The following is a 12,110-nucleotide window of genomic DNA, read 5'->3' as shown; positions in this document are numbered from 1 at the left end:
TCGAAGTAAAAAAATTAGCAATTGTGCTGTATATCGTACTCAACTGAAAACAAATTAGTTGAAGTTAACCAGCTTGCAAAATTAGTCATGCGGTACAGGAAAAGCACGTATATAGTTCATCTTAAAGCTTGTAAAAGCAATTCTAATAAAAAATGTATTCCTTGATTGAAGTATGTGTGTGTGTGTGTGTGTGTGTGTGTGTCAGAGAGAGAGGTGTGATAGATTTAACTTCAAATAGGTCTTTCACATTTCATTTTTAAATTAATAAGCTGTTAACGTTTATCATTTTTATTTTTATTTGAGAGAGAGAGAGAGAGAGAGCATGAGTTGGGGAGAGGGGCAGAGGTTAGAGAGAATTTTAAGTGGGCTCCACACTCAGCATAAAGTTTGGCACAGGGCTCAATCCATGACCCTGGGATCATGACCTGAGCCGAAATTGAAAGTTGGATGCTTAACCACCCAAGCCACCCAAGTGCCCCTTATAAGTTGTTCAGTTTTAGAGACCAGCAGATCCAATGCAATGCTGTATCTTTTTTTTTAATGTTTTTTTTTTGTTTGTTTTCTGACAGAGAGAGTGAGAGAGAGAGAGAGAGAGACAACCGGTATGAGCAGGTGGGGGAGGGTCGGAGAGAGAGGGAGACACAGAATCTGAAGCAGGCTCTAGGCTCTGAGCTAGCAGTCAGCACAGACCCCCATGCGGGGCTCAAACCCATGAACCACGAGATCATGACCTGAGCTGAAGTTGGATGCTTAACCCACTGAGCCTCCCAGATGCCCCAATGCAATGCTGTATCTTTCCTGCAGTGTTTAAGAAAGTCTGATATTTATTCTGGTGTGTTGCCATCCTTGGATCACAAATGCCAGTGAATGATAAATTGAGTACAGATTATTGCTGTCTAAATTCTCTTTTTTAAGATTGAGCCAGCTATCAGTAAGGGCTGTTCCTTCCCAGGTTTAATATACTGTGATCATTAGTAAAAAATATTGAAAGCCTGGCCTTAATAGTGTATATATGAGAAGTTGGGATCATCTTTCAGGAAATTACATAATCAGAGAAGATTAAAAGATTTTGTAGTTACGGTTCCAACAGCTTGTACCGAGGTAAAATTAAATGGTGTGCTCTTAAGAACAATATTAGATATATTGCTACTTTTAAAAAATTAGTTTTGGACATTGGAAGTTCAGAATAACATATATGAAACTGATATGCTGGATGTACCTACTCTGTCTTCTGTCCTGCTCTTAGTGCATTAGTAGGTATGACTTCTCATTTCTTGTACCTTAGGGAGTCTCCTGTTTTTTAGAAGTTTATTTTCATTTTTGAGAGAGAGAGAGAGAGAGAGATAGCGCGAGCAAGCACGAACAGGAGGGGTGGAGAGAGAATCCCAAGCAGGCTCTGCACTGTTAGCACGGAGGCTGATGTGGGGCTTGATCCCACCAACCCTAAGATCATGACCTGAGCCAAAGTCAAGAGTCAGATGCTTAACCGACTGAGCCACCCAGGCAGCCCAAGAGTCTCCTTTTTAACAGGAGATGAAGGGCAAGGGGGTAGGGGAGGACTTTTTAAATAATACCATTTTAATACCAGCAAAGGTAGGATGTGATGGAAACACTTCTGCCCATCTGGGGCAAGTGGAAATTGACCCAGAAGTTCTAGAAACTGCTAGGGCAGCCTTGCCAAGAACCATCATTCATCCTTGGTAAGTTATCAGAGACTGGGGAGGGCTCATGTACACAGGTATCCCGGGAGCCGCATTTATAACAGTGAAGGTTGGGAATACTACAGTCAGCAATGGTACATGGGCTACTTGGGTTTTACATGCGATGGGAAAGAAATATCCTGAGATGTCAGCAGAGGCTCCATGCTGGCCATGGAACTATGGGTGACGTTTTTTCTGCTTCCTAAGTGTACCACAGTGAAGGAGGATATATTCATTTTATAAATTTTTTTAAGTTCAGCCAAACTGGGTTTTTTTTCCAGGGTTGGCAGTATCATTTAGATTATTATGTTGGAGCAAGGATGAGATGACCAAAACCACAATGTCGAGTTAAATTGTTCCCCTGCCAACTCATAACTTTCTTATTATTTTTTATAATCTTATTTATAACTGATTTGTCTCTTATTATAATCTTATAACTTTTTGTATTTTAATGTGTCTTTCCTGTGAAAAAAACAATAACTTGAAACCATATTCTAGCACCTAGCTTTTCTGATACTAGTGTTTGTTGACAGTATACTATTTGTTGAAGGTTCCATTTTATTTATTGCATAATTGTACACATCCCGTGATTTTACTAAGCTGCTCTGTCAGATATCATTTCTGTGCTTCTCTGTAGAGTTTGGCCACCCTCCTGATTACGTCCCAGATCCTTAACCAAATCATGGAGTCTCTTCTTCCGTACTGGCTTCAAAGGAAGCACCATGTGCAGGTGAAGAGGAAGGTGCAGGCTCTAAAAGCCGACATCGATGCTACTTTGTATGAACAAGTTGTCCTGGAAAAAGAAATGGGAACCTATTTGGTAAGTTTGGATGTTGCCAAATTAACCATTGCCTAAAAGCTGTAAACGTGCATTTGCTCATTGGCTCAGATGTGGCTGCTTGCGAAGTGGTCTGGCAGCGGCCTCACCAAGAGCTACTGTAAAGTAAGAAAGGTGGCCCCGTGCACTGAAGTGTTGCTGCCTTCCGTGTGAAGTTACGCCCAGTGGCAGCAGAGGGCAAGTTCGGCCAGACACCTCCCTGCTCCCCAGGCTTGCGGCAACCTTGCTGCCAAGATGCCGGGGCCGGGGAGGCAGGGGGCTGCCAGAGGCAGCGCCCTGCTTGCTCGGGATGCTGCCGACTCCTGGACGAGACCCCGAAAACGGAGTGCCCTCTGCAGGTTCATTTCTAGTTTAAAGTACTTAGTGGTATGGAAAGTATAAAATGGTTCCTCTAAGACCGAGACTTTGAGTTCTTTTAAGGAGCTGCAGGCAGCTCTCTGGCAGGTTGGCCACCTGTACCAACAGCTGAAGCATCTAGCTTGTGAAACTTGACCGTGTGTTCGTGGGCGAAGGGCGCCGGCGTCACGTCTGCTTTAGGTCACCGTTTCTTGTATCCTGCACCATTCCTTCTCGGTGCGGTTCTCTTTAAAAAAAATTTTTTTTTAATGTTCATCTATTTTTGAGAGACAGAGACAGAGCATGAATGGGAGAGAGGCGGAGTGAGAGAGGGAGACACAGAACCGGAAGCAGGCTCCACTCAGAGCCCGACCTGGGGCTGAACCCACAAACTGACCCGAGCCAAAGTCAGACGCCTAACTGACGGAGCCCCCCAGGCGCCCCTTGGTGTGGTGCCCTCCTTGGTGAATGAGACCCTGTGGCGGCTCAGTCAGCGAGAACCCGTCGTCGTTAAGCTCTCGTAGTGTTTTCCACCTTCATGAATCCTCTTCTGACATTCTTGGCTCGTATGCTTACGAGTGTTAGCTGGTATGTTCACCTTGAGGAGGGTTGTATCCTCTCTCTGCTCACTTCTTCCTGCCCTATTTCTGCACCTGCCCCTGAGCCTCTACAGAACCGGGTCTGTGGCCTCGAGCTCCCACCTTGTGATGACATTGGGGGTTTTGCAGAGCCATAGGGTAGCATGCTGTTGATACGAACTGTAGTTCAGGGCAGCAGTGGTGGCTCTTTTCAGCCCTTTTTCAAGGACAGGGGGCCACTGTCCGAGCCCCTGGTTTTGTTCAAGCAGCCGAGCCCCAGTTATCCTCCCGGGAGGAGGGGGTGCCTTTGAATCCCTTGCCCCACAGGATACAGATGTGGCCACGTCCCTTGGCCCGTGGATTGCAGTCTGGCCAGGCCTCTGCGTACCACCTTGCGTTTTGTTCCCTTTCTCACGTGTGCAGCGGTTTTTCTAGGTTTTGAGTGGTGATCCGCCTCTTGGTGAAACGCACGTACACGCACTAGCATCTTCTGTTGTTGCTGTCTGTGGCGAAGAATGCGATTCAGAGTCTACGCGTACAGTACACTCGGCTAGTGTACTTAGTACTATATACTTACGTTTATACTTGAGGTGTCCGAGAAGACACAGGCACGCGAGGAAGGAACACGTTTGCACACCGTGGTGCTACCTCGCCTGTGTTTGTGGAAGGGCTGGCTGGCTGTGACCCAAAACCTCAGCCTGTCTGACTCCTTTCCTTGCTCGTTCCGGGCAGTGGGACTTCTGGCCGTATTTATTTTTCATCCTTCCCTTTCTTATGGAAGCCAAACAAGCAGTCTTTCCCCGGGCTCCTTATTCGGTCCCCTCTGTACCCCCTCTCGTCGGTAAAGGCCCCACTGCCCAGTGCCCACCGGCAGCTCCCACATCTCCTGCTTCCCCTTCTCCCTGCGCCATCTGTCAGCAGCTCTCCTGTCCCAAACCAAGCAAACCCACACTTCTTCTGCTGTTTGTGTCCCGTCTTTCCTGCCCCCGTGTCTTGAAATAATTCTCCACGTTGTTGTCTCTACTTCCCTTTTTCTGTCCCTGTCATCAGTTAGAATCAGCTTCCATCCCCTCTTTTTCTCTGAATTATTTGGGCAAACGACATCATCCCCTGAAGCGCCCCAAACCAAATTCACGCTCTTCCCCAGACCAGTTTCTCCGCCTTTTCCCCTGGCTCGGTGAATGGTGTGCAGTAATTCAAGCCATATGCCTGTTGTCTAAGCAATTTTAGTTCCTCTAAGAGCCATCTGCTAATAGGGTGACACTGCCAGAATCTGGGACCCCACCTTTTTGGCATTCCTGACATCTGATAATCCCTTTTTGAAGGAAGGCAAGGTGAGTGTTGCTTTTCCCATGTTAATAACAGGCAGTCGAAGCTCTCTGTTGTTAATCACTTGGTGACTAAATCAGGAACAGGATTCAAGACTTTGCTTTTCCAGTTCGGAGTCTGCCATTCAGCCTGGGCTCTCTGACGTGAAGTGAGGGACACAGCGCGACAGCTTCTCCTTCAGGTGCCGCGACTGCGAGCAAGCTTGCGGTTCGTCGTGCTGCCCCTTGTCTGGGGGCCCTGGGTGATCCGACCCCTCCGTCCTCACCTCCCGTATGCCCCCCTCTACTTTCTCCATGGAGCGACAGTCCGATATTTGCTCTTTCAACTCTCCATGTATTGGGAGAGGGGACATGCTCTGGGGTCACATTTGATCCAGACCACTGTTTCCCACGCGCGGATCCTGCCCTCTGTTTTTCTGGGTGTGTTTTTCTCCTCACTGAAGCCAGTGAACTTAGAATTGTATTTTCTGTAAAGCTCATCCTGAAGATGATCCCTTTAGACACAGAAATCTAAAGGAATATTACCAAGTTTTGGGGGAAAAAGACAATTTGACTGAAACATGAAAAACATTATAAAAGTAATAGTTGTTTATGCACGATAGGAAACTTGGGTGATGCAGAGCAGAGTGAAAAGTAAGGAAAAAGAAAACCTCCATAGCGTCCCCGCCGGGGCTGATCCGCTAGTGTCACCTGACCCCCAGCAGCTGCCAGGGCCAAGGCCATGGGAGCCGCAGGTCTGCATCGAGCTCTGCTGCCCTGTCCTGTGAACTTCCTGCTCCCACCCAGCCGCACAGCTGCAAAGACTAGAACTTTCCAGGGAGAATGTTCCAGAGCAACATGTTGCCACACCGTCTCATAAGCTAGACGTGAAGAAATCTGCCAAGACCATAAACAAGGGCCACTCTACACTGAATGCTTTTGTCCTAGGAAATGTAATTATTTTTCAAGCAGTATTTTATTGATGTTAATGTTTTTGTTTAAATGAATCAATGAGAAATATTTTTTTACAGTATTGTTTTAATTTCAAACTTCGTAAATATCACTTGGTGGAACTCCTATACATAAAAGGTCTTTGGTGTCCTCTGTCATTTTTAAGAGTTGAGGGCTTCGGGGGCGCCTGGGTGGCTTAGTCGGTTAAGCGTCCGACTTTCGCTTAGGTCATGATCTCGCGGTTCGTGTGTTCGAGCCCCGCGTCGGGCTCTGTGCTGACTGCCAGCTCGGAGCCTGGAGCCTGTTTCAGAGTCTGCGTTTCCCTCTCTCTCTCTGACCCTCCCCTGCTCACGCTCTCTCTCTCTCTCTCTCTCTCCCTCTCTCCTAAAAATAAAAAAAAAAAAAATATAAAAAAAAAAAAAAAAGAGTTGAGGGCTTCGAAGGCCAGACAGCTCGAAAACTGCGATCTGGAATAATCCCTTGCTTTTGGTGTTCGCTTATTGTGAAGCTGGTTTGTCCCATTGTTTCCGCAGAGGATTCCACTTTAGCATTTCGGGGAGAGTACCTCCCTCGTACCCCATCTGGAGGTGTGATGTCTGGCGGCCTCCCGCCTTGTTGGGTCCCCTGGTTACCTGGGGATAGGCACGGTGCGGAGGTGGTATTTGACTTCTGATTTCCTGTAACTGGTAGCTCTTTAAAAACTTTTAATTGTTTGTTGCTGTTACATGGGAATGCTGTTGATTTTTGTATCTTTTTGACCCCTCAACCTTGATGAGTATTCTTATTTCTAATCCATTTTCTTGGATTTTATTGGGTTTTCTGTGTAGACACATATTTCAGCTATAAATAAATAATGGCTCTTTTCTTCCTTCATCTGTATAGTTTTCATTATCTGTTAGACTCATGAATATGTTCAGTATAATTTGGGCAGAAGTATTTACAATAGGCGTCTTTCTCTAGTTGCTGATTTTTTTTTTTTTTTTTTTCTCCTCACCATTGTGTGTCAGTTTATCCCAGGTTCTTGGTAGATAGCTTTTTATTGGTTTGAAAATGTTCTTTTCTGTATTTGCTAAGAGCTTGTATTGTGAAAGATGTTACATTTTATCAAATTATTCATTTATTTGCTTCTGTTGAGATTATCATATTAAGATTTATTTTTATTTTATTAAAAATTTTTTTTAATGTTTATTTATTTTTGAGACCGAGAGAGACAGAGGTTGAGGCAGGGAGGGGCAGAGAGAGAGATACACAGAATCTGAAGCAGGCTCCAGGCTCTGAGCTGTCAGCACAGAGCCTGATGCGGGGCTCAAACCCATGAACCGTGAGATCATGACCTGAGCTGAAGTTGGACGCTTAACCAACTGAGCCACCCAGGCACCCCTATCATATTAAGATTTAATATTTTCTTTCTTTTTTTTTTTTTAATGTTTTATTTATCTCTAGGAGAGAGAGAGAGAGACAGCATGAGCAGGGGAGGGTCAGAGAGAGAGGGAGTCACAGACTGAAACAGGCTCCAGGCTCTGAGCTGGCAGTCAGCACAGAGCCCATCGCAGGGCTTGAACCGATGAACCGCGAGATCATGACCTAAGTGAAAGTTGGACGCTTAACCGACTAAGCCACCCAGGCGCCCCAAGATTTAATATTTTCATCTACACTGATAAATTTCCTAATGAAACACCTGTGTACATTTAAGTAATTAACTCCACTTGCTCAGTGTTTTTAAATATACATTGTCGTTTTGACTATGTTAGTATTTTATTTAGGGTTTTGTGCCACTTTCTGACAATTTCTCTGTCACTGAGGGCAATGTCCCCTTGTTATTTATCATGGTAACTCTTGGCAAGCATTCAGTATAATACTGAATAAGGAACAGTTTTAGGAGAAAAATGGTCAGCCCCTCGTGTCTGTGTGTTGCCTGAAGCCTTCAATCTGGTACTTTCTTTCCTCGTCATAGACTCAGCGTGGGGAACTCCTCGACATGATGTTTCTCCACGGCTGATTTGAGGAGCCAGTGGGATGGATCCCCTGAAACCTGAAACTCTGTTTTCATTCATCTAGTAAATAGACTTGTACAATTAGTTATGACTTCACAGAAATACCACAGTATTCTTAATGATGGCTTTGTTCTTCCATTTTTTAAGTTTGCCTTAGTTGGTCTTGGCTAACGTGCAGCTAATAGGGTAGACTATTTCTTGGCTAATGTATTTTCATTTTAGTGTGCAGTTATTTACACTGTTGAATTTGCATTTTTTCTCCTTGCTTTTGGAGTATGTCCCTGTTTTGCTAAGTTTACTGACTCAAAAGTGCTCAGAAGTATAAAAGCCCTGAGAAAGCATTAACGTGCGTGTGCTGCACTCAGTCCCTGTGTGAGATGGAAGCCGAATGCACAGCGCACTGCTGCGTGGAGAAGGGGCTCCCCGGTGTTGTATTCCAGAAATGCCAGGGAGACCTGAGCGTGCCTTCTGGAGGCTGCCCAGTGGCACACCTGGGAGAATTTGCACATCTCTGCACAGGCTCTATGTTGTACGTTTTCATCTGAAACAGCAGTTTTGAAAGCCAAGCGCAGACTATCAGGATTTCTTAGGACCGAATTGTGGTAAAAATGGTCGTAGCTAAGATTTCTTACTCTGCTCTTGGTTTCTACACTTTTCAGAACAGCACCCCCCCAAAAAGCACCCCCATTATATCACTGGGTACATTTTAGAACCACTTCTGTATGCTGGAACACAGCCTACGGAAATACTTTCTAGAGCCAGATGCGACCAAAGAGCTGTTTAGAAACCACTCACCACTGAATCCCCAGTGGAGCCTAACCCCCAGCTCTGGAGGCACGTGTGAACCTCGAAAACCGCCAGAGCCTAGTCAGAGGCCTGGGTTCAGGCATTGTCCGCACCCACACCATCAGAGAGAAGCACTTTCTGCCATTCCCAGTACTCTGTACTTAGGTTTGGTATTTTCTTTTTGGGGGGTGCTTTTCCCATCCTCTCCCCCTGTCTCTTTCCTTTCTCCACAAGCAAAAGCAGCTCCCTGCGCCCTACGTCTCCTCTCTCCCTATTCACCTCTCTGCGCCAGGTACCTGCTGAGTTCTGTGGTTCAGGTTGTGCGGATTGTTGTGTTAATCCTCACAGCAGTTTTCTAGGTGTGCAGGATGGTTTAGTGTTTACCTGGCTGCATTTCATGGACTTGAGATGGAAGAAAGCCTTTCATGCTGTTCCGCCATCTTGGCTCCTCCCTTGGGTATCTTGTACCAGAAGTAGAATCTGACTTACACTGAAGCTCAACTACTGAGCCCAATATTCATGTCCTGGTGAAAACAGACTCTGAGATACAGTAATAATAATCATTCATTTTAGGATAATATTGCTTTAAAATATTAAGACATGTATTTTTATCAAGCTGGAGTTGTTCTTGCTTGTGCACTGGATGGTCAATCATGAGGAGGCCTGAGGATGCTGAGGGTTGGCAAGCATGGCCTTCGGCACCCTGAGGGCCGGGTCTGTCGCTCAGTCACTGCCCAGCATAGAGTGCTGCTCAGCAACAGGTTGGTAGGTAGGCCTGTGGTGTGGAGTGAGGAGTTTGGGTACTGTCACCAGGTCCTGTAGAGTTTTGGTGATGTCATTCAAGTGGCAAGTGGGAGTTACCAACGCCCAGGCCGCCTACTTCAGCGAAGCTTCTTGGTCCAGTCACTGAAGATCAGTACATAACTCACCTCATACTGTTTACATTCTTCTCCCACCAAATCGGAGCTTTATATGAACTGTTGCCCCTTTCTTCCTTTGGACTAAACCTTCTAAGACATTCTTAGAAAAGTTTTTAAACATCGTTTGAGAGGAGTTTCTTCATGCTTCCCTGGTTTCCCCCACTTTCCGCTGTGGATTTCTTTCTCTGGCCTTTTTGGTATATCTGCTGCTTCTGCTAGGGCGGCTCTTGGGAGGTTCCTTATTACTATCGGATTTTTTTCTTTCCTTTTTTTAAAAAAATTGGGATATAATTCACACACCGTAGAAGTCACCATTTTAAAGTGTACAGAGTAATGATTTTTAGTAAACTCACAAAGTTTTACAGCAATCGCCACCAATTCCAGAACGTTTCATCATCCCCTAAAGAAACCCCACACCCACGACGCAGTCAGTCGCTACCACGGCCTCTAGCAGCAATCAGTCTGCGTTCTGTCTCTGTAGGTTTGCCTCCTGCCTGCATGTCCCGCAAATGGAATCATACAGTTTGTGATCTCTGTGTCTGGCTTTGTTCATTCACTAAGCATGATGCTTTCAAGGCTCAGTGTATGATAATAGCCTGTATCGGTACTTAATAGCCTATATCAGTACTTCATTCTTTTTTAAGGTTGAATAATATCCCATTGTGTGGATATACTACATTTTATTTATTCATTCACCAGTTGATAAACATTTGGAACAAGTTATTTACACTTTTTGGCTATTATGACTAATGCTGCTGTAAACACGTGTGCAAGCTCTTGTATGGACGTATGTTTCTTATGATACATTAGTTACCATAGGTTAGGTCGTATGTTCACTCTGTTTCACTCTTTGAGGGACTGCCAGACTGTTTTCAAAGGTGAGGGGTACCATTTTACATTCCTACCAGCCATTTATGAGGGTCCCCTTTTTTTCCACACCTCTATCAACACTTGTTATTTTTTGTCTCCCGTCCCGCCCCCCCCAATAGTAATCACACTTAATACATGTGAAATGGTATATAATTCTGGGTGTGATTTGCATTTTCCTAATGCCTAACAATACTGATCATCTTTCCATGTGCTTTTTGGCCATTTGTATCTCTTCTTTGGAGAAATATGTATTCGTATTCTTTGCCCATTTTTCATTGGGTTATCTGTCTTTTTATTATTTCATTGCAAGAGTTCTTCATATATTCTGAATATAAATTTCTTATCAGATATATGATTTGAAAATTTATCCTCCAATTCTGTGGGTTAGGCTTTTATTTTCTTGAGTAGTGTCCTTTGATGCACAAGATTTTAACTTTGATGGGAGTCAAATTTGTCCTTTTTTTTTTTTTTTTGCTTATTCTTTTGGTGTCCTCTCTCTAACAAACCATTGCCTTATCTGAAGACAGGAAGATTTACTTCTGTATATTATTCTAAGAATTTTATAGGTTTCACTCTTACATTTAGGTCTGATCCCTTGTGAATTAATTTTTATAGATAATTTTTATAGATAGTGGACTCTGGACAGAGTCCAGATCCATTCTTTTATGTATGGATATCTAGTTGCACGAGCACCATTTGTTTAAATAAGTAATTTTTTTTTTCTTCATTGAATGATCTTTGCACATTTGTTGAAAGTGGGTGCTCAGTTGGGTAAGTGTCTGACTCTTGGTTTTGGCTCAGGTCGTGATCTCATGATTTTGTGGGTTTGAGCCCTGCATCAGTCTCTGCCCTGGCAGCGTGGAGCCTGCTGGGATTCTGTCTCTCTTCTTTTCTCTCCCTCCCCCTCGCTCTGCCCCTCCCCCTCGCTCTGCCCCTCCCCCTCGCTCTGCCCCTCCCCCACTTGCACTACCTCTGTTCTCTCAAAATAAATAAATAAACTTGAAAGAAAATTGTGAGACTAGAGACACACACGTTTGCTTCTGGACTCTCCGTGCTATCCCACTGACCTCCGTATGCCTGTCCTTAATGCCAGTATTACGCTGTCTTGATTACTGTAGCTTTGTAGTCGGTTTTCAAATCAGGAAGTGGGATTTCTCTACATTTGTCTTTTTTCAAGATTGTTTTGCATATTCTGGGTGCCTTGTAACATTAGCATGTCCATTTCTTTTAAAAATGCAGTTGAGGGGCGCCTGGGTGGCTTAGTCGGTTAAGCGTCCGACTTTCGCTTAGGTCATGATCTCGCAGTTCGTGGGTTCGAGCCCCGCGTTGGGCTCTGTGCTGACTGCCAGCTCAGAGCCTGGAGCCTGTTTCAGAGTCTGTGTCTCCCTCTCTCTCTGACCCTTCCCTGCTCACGCTGTCTCTCTCTCTCTCTCTCTCCTAGAAATAAATAAAAATATTAAAAAAAAATGCAGTTGAAATTTTGATTGGGACTATTAATCAATTTGGGGAGTATCGCCATCTTAACAATACTAAGTTTTCTAATCCATGAACATGGAATGTCTTTCCATTTATTTAGGTCTTCTTTAATTTCTTTCGGCAATGATTTGTGGGTTTCAGTGTACAAATGTTAACACTGTGAAATCTATTACTAAGTCTTCTATTCTTTTTGATAGTATTATAAATGGAATTGTTTGTATTATTTCATGTTCAGTTTGTTCATTGCTGGTTTATAGAAATGCCATTGACTTTTGTATATTGATCTTATATCCTGTAGCCTTACTGAAGTTTATTATTAGTAGACCTAATAATCTTTTTTGGAGTTCTTTAGAG

The 12,110-nt window shown here is 44.3% G+C and overlaps 1 protein-coding gene across 1 annotated transcript in view; it reads left to right on the top strand.

The window, feature by feature from the left end:
• Positions 1-12,110, top strand: part of ANO10 (anoctamin 10) — a 225,259-nt gene that overhangs the window by 45,939 nt on the left and 167,210 nt on the right. The window contains exon 9 of the mRNA XM_039253735.1: positions 2,338-2,520. Coding sequence (XP_039109666.1) covers positions 2,338-2,520 — 183 coding nt within the window. The remainder of the gene's footprint in view (positions 1-2,337; positions 2,521-12,110) is intronic.

The sequence above is a fragment of the Hyaena hyaena genome, unplaced genomic scaffold (assembly GCF_003009895.1).
Source record: "Hyaena hyaena isolate Hyena2069 unplaced genomic scaffold, ASM300989v1 scaffold_459, whole genome shotgun sequence".
Lineage (NCBI taxonomy): Eukaryota > Metazoa > Chordata > Mammalia > Carnivora > Hyaenidae > Hyaena > Hyaena hyaena.
Note: the sequence above shows the minus strand (reverse complement) of the source record. Positions and strands in the feature narration are given on the sequence as shown.